Genomic DNA, 12663 nt, shown 5'->3' with positions numbered 1-12663 from the left:
AAGTGTGCGAGGATTGCCTAACAGGTGATGAGGTTTTCTTGTATCCTGCTCTTTGTATGAGAAAGCTGGTAGAAGTATTTTGCCAGATATAGAACAGTGATCCAACATTTGATGAACTTGGATTTGGGAGAGCTAATATGAAGGGGAAAGGGAGTATTCTGTACGAAGCTAATTTGGAAAATTAGACACAAAAGGCAGATTTGGGAGAATAATTATCAAACGATTACGAAGACAAAATTGTGAGTATAAAAAGAACCATGGGAAGTCATTAAAGGCAAGAGGTGGTTGTTGGTTATCTTGCAATACATGTGAATAAAACTTGAAGTGAAACAGCGCCCTCCCGGATGCTCTTCCTCCATTTAGGGTAGTCTTTGGCCAGGGATTCCCAGGTGTCGGTGGGGATGTTGCACTTTATCAAGGAGGCTTTGAGGGTGTACTTGAAACGTTTCCTCTGTCCCCCTGGGGATCGCCAGCCGTGTAGGAGTTCTGAGTAGAGCGCTTGCTTTGGGAGTCTCGTGTCAGGCATGTGGACAATGTGGCCCGCTCAACAGAGCTGGTCGAGTGTGGTCACTGCTTCGATGTTGGTGATGTTGGCCTGATCGAGAACACTGACATTGGTGCGTCAATCCTCCCAAGGGATTTGCAGGATCTTGCAGACACATCATTGGTGGTATTTCTCCAGCAATTTGAGGTGCCTGCTGTATATGATCCACGTCTCTGAGCCATACAGGAGGGTGTGCATCACTACAGCCCTGTAGACTATAAGCTTGGTGCCAGATTTGAGGGCCTGATCCTCAAACACATTCTCCCTCAGGCGACTGGAGGCGCTGTTGGACCTCGTCGTCTATGTCTGCTCTTGTTGATAGTCGGCTCTATGGAAAATGGTCCACGTTGTCCAAGGCCTCACCGTGGATTTTGATGACCGGGGTGGAGGGAGGGTGGGGGGGTGCGGGTGGGGCAGTGCTGTGTGGCGGGGTCAAGTTGTTGGAGGACCTTTTGTCTTACGGATGTTTAGTATAAGGCCCATGCTTTCGTACGCCTCGGTGAAGATGTTGATGATGGCTTGGAGTTGAACAGGTTCCCACTGATTCTAGTTTAGTTCCACTCCAAACTGGAGTTTGTTGAGTGTGAGATGTGGAATAGCCATATTGAAAACTATAAGGCAATTGTGAATTCAGGAATGATCCTATCAATTTAAAAAAACACAAACCTGCTCCTGATGAGTTCAACTTGGCTTAACTCCTGTGATGTAACCTGATTCTGGTCAGTGATCAGCTTCTCACTGTTCGTGTCCTAGCATTCATTGTTAATGTAATGTACTTTTAAAATGTTGAGATATACAAGAGTGTGTGTATGTATGCGTGTGCTTTGTGGATAAGAATATGCCACCGCCTAACTTCCTTGAAAATGCTAACATTGGCACATTCTTCTGCTCCATCAAGCTCATGGGATCAATTTATTTCCCTTCCAAAACAGCTCTGTCTGGTTTGGAAGTTAGCTGTTTAATCTTTTTCAACACTCAATCTTTTGTCAAAAGCAGTATTTTACTGACCTGCAGTATATATGTCTGCAGTGTGGGGGAACTCGCCACCTACTGTCAGCTAAATGTTCCTTTTGTCTGGCCAAGTGCAGAGATTGTGTCCTTTTCAACAAATATGTAAAGCTGTAACTAGAATATGCTTCATGGGAACCAAAGGTTAATTTAGGAAGTGACTATTGTGTTTACCAGATATTTGTTATAAACAGTGCATCATTTTCACATGTACTGTTGATCAGTTAATAGCTGAAATCCAATCCATTTGCGCAATAGTACATGGTTCTCCACTAAATTCATATTGGCCTACATAAGTGAGGGTTTTGGTTCAATAATTTGCTCCAGGTCATGTTCTAGCTTACATACTAGAGTGCATAAATCATTATTGGTTTTGTGCCATCGCTGTTTTTAGACCAGGAGGATACCAACCGGAAACTCCAAACAATACCTGTGGCTATGGTTTGAATGGTTCCTTTAGACAAAATTAAAAATGATCATAGAATGACGGCTAGTGTCTAATCCTATTGTACTCCAATAAAAATGTCGACATCATCTCTTCTGCTACGAGCACTCTGTAAATTTGCAAAGGATTGCAATCTTAAGTGTGTAAATATTTATTTTAATTAGCTGTTTAATGATCGATGGTCTCTTGGCAGATGTTTTACATCACTTTCGCTAAAGCCAGCTTGTAAAGAAAATGCTGAAAACTGGATGAGAGCAAACTCTGAGACATAAGCAGTGAAGCTCAATTATGTTTTATTTATGCAAACAAAATTCAATTATGGAGAAGTCTTGTGGGCTTGTTTTATCAAAATAAATTGGTCTGTTTTTTAAAAAGTATCAAACGTCCCAGACTAACACAATTGTCAATTTTGTGTACCAAGATTAACTTGCGATTTTCCTCTAACTGCCTTGTCCACTAACGTTTATGGCTAGGATGTTACTCCCATTTTTGTTATACTTTTTTACTGTCCTTGTGTTTTTTCACTTGCCATCTCTCGTATTCTTTCAAGTTTTTGGAAATAAGCTGGCAGGCAGATAGGATGTGGAGATCATGTGAAAGAGATCGATTGTGCCATAACCCTATCCAAGGTTTGATGCTGTTGGCAAACCCACACAATTGAAGAGGGCAGAAAAATAGTTTCTCTCTCCACAGATGCTGAGTATTTCCAGTATTTTCTGCTTGAGGGCAGAATTTGAGGAGCGCAGACATCTTGTGGGGTTGTGACGCTGAAAGAGATTACAGAGATGGGGAGGGGCGAGGCCATGGAGGAACTTGTAAAATAGTTTGAGAATGCCAATGATAAACATGATTCAATTCTTCATAGGAAACCTATGTAGGCCTGGAGTGCTGCCCAAATCTCAAAGTTCATAGCACAGATGACAGAATCATCATCTCAATACATACAAGATGTAGACTCAATTATGTGGCAATATGTGTGTATATCGTATTTTGGTTTCTTCTCCTAGATTCTTCAGAAATATGACCCTCAGAAAGAGGAGGAGTTGCGAATCTGGATTGAAGAAGTTACAGGCAAACGCTTGGGCGAGAACTTCCAGATCAGCCTGAAGGATGGTGTCATTCTTTGCACGTAAGTAAATGACTGGATTGCAAAGCCCTGTTCCCACTGGTGTACATCATGCTGCTGCTATATTGCACTTTAGGGACTGGGACCGTGTTGCAGTTTACCTTGTGTTGGCCTCCAAACTGCTTAATATTTCTCGTTCTGGCCTCCTCTCGATTTTAGCAAGACTGTCTCCAAGAGAGAGAGTCTTATTTTCTTGTGCTGACTTAAATAGAAAGAAAGACTTGCATTTATATTGCTCCTTTCACAACCTCAGGACATCCCAAAGGTCTTTACAACCAATGAAGTACCTTTTTCTTTTGAAGTGTAGTCGCTGATGTAATGTAGAAAATGCGGCCGCCGATTTGCGCACAGCAAGCTCCCGCAAACAGCAATGAAATACAAGACCAGATAATTCGATTTAAGTGTTGGTTGAGGGATAATTCAAGAAAGGAGAGTGGGAGAAAACAAGGAACTACAGGCCTGACATCAGTTGTCAGGAAAATGCTGGAATCCATTATTAAGGAAGTAGTAACAGGGCACTTAAATCCTATGATTAGGCAGGGTCAACATGGTTTTATGAAAGGGAAATCGCGTTTAACACATTTATTACAGATTTTTGAGGATGTAACTAGCAGGGTAGATAAAGGGAAACCAGTGGATGTAGTATATTTGGATTTTCAAAGGGCATTCGCTAAGTTGCTGCATAAAAGGTTGTTATGTGCTCATGGGGTTGGGGGTAATATATTGGCATGGATAGAGGATTAGTTAACAGATAGAAAACTGAGAGTAGGGATAAATGGTCATTTTCTGGTTGGCAGTCTGTAACTGATGGGGTGCCGTAAGGATTGGTGCTGGGACCTCGGCTATTTACATCCTATATTAATGACTTGGATCATGGGACCAAATACAGTGTATCCAAGTTTGCTGCCAATACAAAGTTAGATGGGACAGTAAGCTGTGAGGACAGAGAGCCTACAACGGGATATAGGCAGGTTAAGTGAGTGGGCAATAAAATGGCAGGTGGAATATAATGTGGGGAAATGTGAGGTTATTAATTTTGGTAGGAAGAATAGAAAAACAGAATATTTTTTAAATGGTGAGAATCTATTGAATGTTGGTGTTCAGAGAGATTTAGGTGTCTCTCATACAGGAAACCAAGTTAGCACGCAGGGTACAGCGAGCAATTAGGAAGGCAAATGGCATGTTGGCCTTTATTGCACGGCAGTTGGACTACAGGGCTTTGGTGAAACCACACCTGGTGTACTGTGCACAGTTTCGGTCTCCTTATCTGGGAAAGGACATGCATGCCATGGAGGCGGTGCAATGAAGGTTTACTAGATTGATTCCTGGATTGAGAGGGTTGTCCTATTAGGAGAGATTGAGTAGATTGGGCCTAAACTCTCGAGTTTAGAAGAATAAGAGGTGGGTGATCTCATTGAAACATACAAGATTCTGAGGGAGATTGACAGGGTAGACGCTGAAAGGTAATTTCCCCTGGCTGGAGAGTCTAGAACTCGAAGGCATTGTCTCAGGATAAGGAGTCGATCATTTTAGACTGCGATGAGGAATTTCTTCACTCGGAAGGTTGTGAATCTTTGGAATTCTCTGCCCTAAAGGGCTCTGGATGCTGAGTCTTTGACAATATTCAAGGTTGAGATAAATAGATTTTTGGACTCTAGGGGAATCAAGGGATATGAGGATCAGGTGGGAAAGTGGAGTTGAGGTCGAAGATCAGCCATAATCTCATTGAATGGCGGAGCAGGCTCGAGGGGCCGTATGGCCTACTCCTCCTATTTCTTATGTTCTTATAATTGTTGTCCAGGATACCGGGAGAACTCCCCTACTCTTCGAATAGTACCACAGGATCTTTTGCATCGACCTGAGAGAGCAGACAGGGCCTCGATTTTAATGTCTCATTCAAAAGACAACACTTTCACAGTGCAGCACTCTTTCAGTATTGAAATGAAGTGACAGCTGACATTATGGGCTTGAACCCACATCCAGAGACTCGAGGCAGGGCTGCTACGACTAAGCCATGTATGTAGGCTAGTTTGTCCAAATGGTTCCAACTGAGCCACGTCAAAGAGGGAACAGAGGACAGGTTGGATGTAACTTTGTATGTGGAGAATGAATGGCATTCAAAATATGAGGAAGACTGTACCCAAAGCAGACAACCTAGCATTCTTAAAAATAAAAATAAAGTAAAAATGAAATCTGAAACAAGAACAGACCAGGCAGCATCTGTTTTTACAAGCTTGCTAAAATTCCTGTTCATCTTGCAGCCATTTCAGTTCTGATGAAGAATAGACCTGAAACTGGTCTTTCCCGCTGCTGATGTTGAGTGACATATTGTGATGTAGCATTCTTCATTGACGAACAGCACAATGAAGTAGGGTCAAGATAGATTGGAGAAGTAACTCAAGAATGTGAAATTGTAGGTCAGTGCAGAATAGCCGTGCTGAGTGAAAACACACAAGTTCTAAAAAGATGCCATGGGACCATGCTCAGAGAAATATACACACGTTGATTTTAGAGTGTGGTGTCTAACGCAGAGATTGTTACTATGGGGGAAGGGAGAAGCCAACAATTGACAAAAAGGCAACTTTCTGAATCTTTTGTGCATTGACCAGGTGGCATTTCTTAATAGAAAATTGTTTAAATGTACCAAACCCCCACAAAAACAGTTCTGATGCACTTTGACTCCGCTCCTAAACGGCTTAAGTTTCACTCCTAAACTTGGAGATTTCACACAGCCATCTTCTGGTTTCCCTTGGCCCTGCATCTGATTTGAACTTCAACCAACATTTCATCTAGATGGTCTCCATCAACTCCACTGGACTGCTGTCACAGTATCACGGGCTGTGGTGACGTCACGTCACATCACGTGACGTGTCACTACTGTGATGTAGCAGGAGGATTTATACGAGGCTTTTTATGACATGCCTTTTGTCAGTCCATCCTGTTGGGCCTTTGGACTAATGTAGTGAGTCTACTTTTAACATCTGAAATGTGGTGTTTCCTTTTATTAGGCATACTTTGAAAAAGGCAAAGTGCCTCCTGCACTGGTTGTGGGTAGCTGGCAATGATTAAATTGGTTTTGAGCTGCTCACTGAACAGCTTCCTCGGGAGTTCAGATAGAAAACTTTCAATTCTTCAACTTTTATTTCAAATCGGATTTTATGGGGATAATGCCCTGAGCTACTGTCTTGAATGGCTTTTAGCCAGAATGTCCACAGCTGATTACTGTAACCGTTTTATTGTCTGCACAGTTGACTTCGGGCTCTGTCCGATGTGTCCAAGGAAGCCACATCAGCATCTAAATCTATTGATGAACTTTATTCAATCCCCTATATGCATCTGGAGTGTTTTTTGTTGGCGTATATAAAAAAAAACACAATGATATTTTAATGTGTCAGAAAAAAAACACCAGCTTTAAGGGAATTGTGACCAAACCCACTAATGGAGGTTGGGGCAGTTATAGCCATATGCTGCTTGGTGGGGTTTTCTTTCTACAATTGCACGTCCCAAACCAACCAAAATGCAAAAGGCCCATTTGCACAAGCAGGAGGTAGAGCCTCGGAATACCGAATCCCGAACCCTGCACCAAGCTCCACAGCTTTGAAGTGTTGAGCTCACTCTGAGTTGGATAATTTTCAACTGCGACATTCTCACTGAAAAGTCGCCAGACAGCTGCAACCACAGGTTTGGGAAGCAGTTTCGTTTAATCGGCCTGCTTCAGTATCCTGTTTGGTTTCTGGATGCCACCCAGTCGGGTTTGTGAAAGATGGTTACTAGTTTTCTAAAGTTGGGTTGACCGTTCGGTTCTTTCGCTGCCCTTACACCGGCAATGTTTAAACTGATCGATGCTTTGCTGTAAAGGTCCTGGTTGGCGATATAGTTTACTGTCCTGCAAGAAAGTATTTTGGAATGTAGTGTGTGAATGAAGGAATACTATCAATTGATATTAATTCGACAAACTCCAGATCATGGAGTCGAGAATGGCTTGGTGGGCCTCTATTTAATTAAGGTTTCTGACTTCAGTGAGAATTAATTGTTTTAATCACATTTCAGAAGCCATACTAAATTATTCTTCTTGATCAATTTTTCAGGCTCATGAACAAACTACTACCCAATTCTATCAAGAAAATTAATGACTCCAAATTAAACTGGCATCAGGTAAGAAATTGAACTGTTTTCTTTAAACTGTTCTTAACCAGCTCTGTCCTGACTAATGTTAGGGTTTGACAGGTTCTACAGGTGCTTTGTGTCTTGCCCGTCCTTCATCTGTAAAGCTGAGCAATGTGCAAGTGATTTGGGCTTTCCCGAGCTGACCCTGCCACATGTTCTCGCTCGCTGCTCTCACGTGATTCAATTGGCTGTGATCCTCGCCATGGTTGAAATAGCTTGTGATGAAGTGCCAGCTGGGCGGGGTACTGGAGGGCTCAGTGAGTCATACCCCAGTGGAGTGTTGAGCTCTCTTAGTTGGTTCATTTTCAACTCCTTTGCCTCACATTCTTACTGAAAGGTTGCCAGATAGCTGCTGGGCTAATGTCAACCATAGGCTTGGGAAGCGGTTTGGGTTAATTGCCTGGTTCAGTGCCCTGTTTGGTTCTGGATGCCAGTGCAGAGCTGTAAGTTTGTAAAAAGGTGGTTACTAATATCTAAAGTTGGTTGACCTTTTATTTTTAAAAATTATGGGATGTGGGCATCGCTGGCAAAGCCAGCATTTATTGCCCATCCCTAATTGCCCTCGAGGATGCTAGTAAGCCGCCGTCTTGACAGAGTGGCTTGCTAGGCCACTAACAAAGGGCAGTTAAGAGTCAACCACATTGCTGAAGGCCTGGAGTCACATATAGGTAGACCGGGTAAGGGTGGCAGATTTCCTTCACTGGTGGTTTTTTACGACAATCTGGTAGTTACATGCTAGCTTTTTTTAAATTCCAGATTTATTTAATTGACTGAATTTAAATTCCACAACTACCATGCTGGCATTTGAACTTTTGTCTCTGGATCATTAGTCCAAGCCTCTGGATTACTAGTCCAGGAACATTACCACTATGCCACCATAGGGCAAAATTTAAACTGACAAATGTTTTCCTGTAAAGTCCCTGGTTAGCAGTATAGTTTACTGTCCATTAAGAAAGTATTTTGGAATGAAGCGAGTGAACAGGGAAATGCTATGTTCTTGTGTGATTGGATTGGCTGTGATGCCCTCCATGGTTGGATAACCTCCTGATGCGTGTGAAGAACCACTAGCTGGGTGAGGCAATGGAGGTGCCCAGTGAACCGTACTTCAGCAACAGTCAGTGCATTCAGAAGGGTGGGGATGGAAGAGAAATTTGCATATTAATAAACTGTAGATCATTATTTAACTGCTTGGTTTATTTTTCTTCAGCTGGAGAATATTGGTAACTTTATTAAAGCCATTCAGTGTTATGGGATGAAGCCACATGACATTTTTGAAGCAAATGACCTTTTTGAGAATGGGAACCTGACTCAAGTACAGACTACACTTTTGGCACTTGCAAGTCTGGTAAGTGTGATTGTGGAAGGAGTCTAATCTAGGAAGTTCTTAATGTAGCCCAGACCCCATTAATGCTTTTGTACTTTGGCGTTTTTACTTTGGAGTCTAACTACTAAGGTACTAAGCGTTGTTTGACTTGGTGATGGCTCTCTTGCTGCTGAGTCAGAGGGTTGTGGGTTCAAGCCCCATCCAGGATCTAGGTCAACACTTCAGTGCAGTACTGAGGGAGGTCTGCATTGTTAAAGTTGTTGTCTGTTGGATGAGATATTCAATAAGTTCCTGTCTGCCTGTTCAGGTGGATGTAAAAGATCCCATGGGACTATTCAAAGAGTAGGGGGTGGGGGAGTCCTTCTGCTCTTCTGGCCAATGTTTATCTCTTGCCCAACATCCCTAAAGCAGAGGCTCTGGTCTTCTAGTGGGATTTTGCCGTGCACAAATTGGCTGCTGCTTTTTACTTGCATAAGTGACTACACTTCACTACATTGGCTGTGAAGTGCTTTGGGGGGGGAACATGATGGGGCTACATGAATGCAGGTTTTGTCTTCTCTGTCTAGTTCTGCCCTCAACATAGTGTACAAGGAAGTGCTTGCACCAAGGTGATTAAAAGACCATGCACCCTGTCACATTTCTATGAGTGCTCTGCATGCTTGGGACTGATGCTCAGGAAACACTATATTTTTGCTGCCTCAGTAGTTTAAGGTGGGCCTCCTGCAGATTCGACCAGAAGGATGCTGACTGCAGGCTTTTTGTCACAGCCGTTGCATGCCAACTCTTGTCGCATAATTGTATACTAATTACCTTGTTTCTTTCTAAGACTTAGTTCCCAACTGGACACAGGTTTTAGAAATTATAACATTACCTTCTGATTCCGCCCCTCCCCACTTAAAAACAGGAAACACCATGAAAGTGTGTTGTCCTTGTATCTGTGGCCACTAATCCTTTCTTTGGCTCTTTAGCACACTTGAAAGTCCTGTAATGCAACATTAACTTACAAAATGTGCTCCAGTGCAACGGAGGCTCCAACTGTGAATGAGGTTGATCTATAGAATTTGACCCAGTGTGCTAGGGTTTACAAAAGGTTAAATCAGAATGGAAATTGTATCTGTTACTAACGTACTGGAACCTCCACCATCACAAATCAATCACCTCCGTGGTCTAGATGAATCTGAATTATTTGGAATGCCCATTCCTGACACGGGGATGAGTATTCACTGCGGTCCATCTGTTTCTTTGTGCTGCTGCTGATTTCTCTCTCTCTCTCTCTCTCTCTCTCTCTCTCTACTCACTTGTCTGCTTATTTTTCGAATAAGTTATTATTTTTTCTGCACTGAACAAAATAGAAAATCATACCCTGCTAGTGATCCAAAACTAATGGTTATAAATATAAGGTAGTCACTAATAAAACTAATGAAAAAAAATTCAGGAGGAACCTCTTTACCCAGAGTGGTTAGAATGTGGAACTTACTTCCACAGGTTGAGGCAAATAGCATAGATTCCTTTGAGGGGAAGCTAGATAAGCACATGAGGGAGAAAGGACTAGAAGGCTATGTAGATGGGGTGAGGTGAAGTAGGGTGGGGGGAGGCTTGTGTGGCGCATAAACACCGGCACGGACCAGTTGGGCCAAATGGCCTGTTTCTGTGCTGTACATTCTGTGTAAGGTGAGGGAAGCAGCTAAACCGGAAAGGAAAGCGCAAGAGCTGATGTAAATTTAAGTCATCCTGTCATCTGAAAGCTTGAAATTCCTGCCGCCTTCATATAAATGGAAAAAGTTGGGATTAATTGATTTGTATCTATGTTGACATTTTCCAGGAAAATTAGCAATGGTCACAATATTGTTCCCTTTGTGCTGAAAATCAGAGGGAATGTGGTAAGGCAGTGGAGAGAGCTCCAGGAGGGAAGCTAAAGATTGAAATTTGATCGGACCAAGATAAGTAAGGTTTGAATTCTGTACCAGGAATATTTCCGATTCAGTTAATTCCAAGATTCTGATAGTTCTTTGGACAACTCCTTTGCAGAGTAGCATTTTGTTTGTCTCTCTTCCCGTTTTTGTTTAGTCTCCATGTTCCACATGTCTGTTTTCTGTTGATCTTTGTAAGTTGCTTTTCAATAATTGTTCCAATGGAGACACTGCCTCAACTGTTACTTTTCTTTAGTTACAGTGGCTTGCCTTCAATGTCGCTATAATTGATTTTCTTTTGAACAGGCAAAAACTAAAGGCGTTCACACAAGAATGGATATTGGCGTTAAATATGCAGATAAACGAGAAAGGCACTTCAAGGAAGAAAAACTGAAGGCTGGACAAAGTGTAATCGGACTTCAGGTACCCATGAATTAATTTTCAAGGTATTTTAAATAGTGAGGTTTTTCTCTCTTCCCACTACTAATTCGCTGGAAACAGAGGTCATTCCAAATTGAGATTTTTTTTTTGTTTGAAAAAATAACTTTATCTGTATTTTTCAGTTTATCAAATTGTTGTATCTTGATACAGGGAATAAAACCCTAATTTTCCCAAGAATGGAACAGGAATGCTATAAACCGGTGAAGGTTGAGTGTCAGCTATGTTTGATATTGGCATAAAATAATGCAGTTGTCAACCAGTTACAGTACCGGCTTCCTGACCAGATGGTCTCTGAGTTCCTGTCGCTTCAGTGCACAATATTTAGAACGGGTTTCCTCTGTTTTGATCTCTGTGGTTTACTTTGATGCCTTGCAATACTGATGCTTTCCCATCGAAAGTGCAACTGCAAAATCTGTATCCTTGCTGACCACTGAGTGGCATTGGTTGTGGCTATAAAATTTGTAGCTTGACCATCTGAAAAAAGTCATGATGTTCGTACCCTTAAACTTTCCCCCATTTTGGGAAGAATAGAATGATCATGGAGAGCAAAGCTCAAATTCCAAGCTGGATGCATGTACTGGCTTTAGCAATTTAAGTCTGTGTCAGTGAGCATAAAGAATCTTTGTCCTGCATTAAAGCAGCAAGACATGATGCCAGAGTAACTAGACTTCATTCCATTATAAGAACAGAAGAACATAAGAATTAGGAACAGGAGTAGGCCATCTAGCTCCTCGAGCCTGCTCCGCCATTCAATAAGATCATGGCTGATCTGGTCGTGGACTCAGCTCCACTTACCTGCCCTCTCCCCGTAACCCTTAATTCCCTTATTGGTTAAAAATCTATCTATCTTTGACTTGAAAACATTCAATGAGCTAGCCTCAACTGCTTCCCTGGGCAGAGAATTCCACAGATTCACAACCCTCTGGGAGAAGAAATTCTTTCTCAACTCGGTTTTAAATTGCTCCTCCATATTTTGAGGCTGTGCCCCCCTAGTTCTAGACTCCCCTACCAGTGGAAACAACCTCTCTGCCTCTATCTTGTCTATCCCTTTCATGATTTTAAATGTTTCTATAAGATCACCCCTCATCCTTCTGAACTCCGAGTAAAGACCCTGTCTACTCAATCTATCATAAGGTAACCCCCTCATTTCTGGAATCAGCCCAGTGAATCGTTTCTGTACCCCTTCCAAAGCTAGTATATCCTTCCTTAAGTAAGGTGACCAAAACTGCACGCAGTACTCCAGGTGCGGCCTTACCAATACCTTATACAGTTGTAGCAAGACCTCCCTGCTTTTGTACTCCATCCCTCTCGCAATGAAGGCCAACATTCCATTCGCCTTCCTGATTACCTGCTGCACCTGCAAACTAACCTTTTGGGATTCATGCACAAGAACCCCCAGGTCCCTCTGCACCACAGCATGTTGTAATTTCTCCCCATTCAAATAATATTCCCTTTTACTGTTTTTTTTTCCCCAAGGTGGATGACCTCTCACTTTCCGACATTGTACTCCATCTGCCAAACCTTAGCCCATTCGCTTAACCTATCCAAATCTCCTTGCAGCCTCTCTGTGTTCTCTACACAACTAATCTTAGTGTCATCTGCAAATTTTGTTGCACTACACTCTGTCCCCTCTTCTAGATCATCTATGTATATTGTAAACAGTTGTGGTCCCAGCACTGATCCCTGTGGCACACCACT

The 12663-nt window shown here is 42.3% G+C and overlaps 1 protein-coding gene across 2 annotated transcripts in view; it reads left to right on the top strand.

The window, feature by feature from the left end:
- The window catches only part of cnn3a (calponin 3, acidic a), a 68712-nt gene that overhangs the window by 49908 nt on the left and 6141 nt on the right, over positions 1-12663 (top strand). For both annotated transcript variants that reach the window (XM_070886637.1, XM_070886636.1), the window contains exons 2-5: positions 3005-3126; positions 7212-7278; positions 8498-8635; positions 10831-10947. In XM_070886637.1, coding sequence (XP_070742738.1) covers positions 3005-3126; positions 7212-7278; positions 8498-8635; positions 10831-10947 — 444 coding nt within the window. The remainder of the gene's footprint in view (positions 1-3004; positions 3127-7211; positions 7279-8497; positions 8636-10830; positions 10948-12663) is intronic.

The sequence above is a fragment of the Pristiophorus japonicus genome, chromosome 8 (assembly GCF_044704955.1).
Source record: "Pristiophorus japonicus isolate sPriJap1 chromosome 8, sPriJap1.hap1, whole genome shotgun sequence".
Lineage (NCBI taxonomy): Eukaryota > Metazoa > Chordata > Chondrichthyes > Pristiophoridae > Pristiophorus > Pristiophorus japonicus.
Note: the sequence above shows the minus strand (reverse complement) of the source record. Positions and strands in the feature narration are given on the sequence as shown.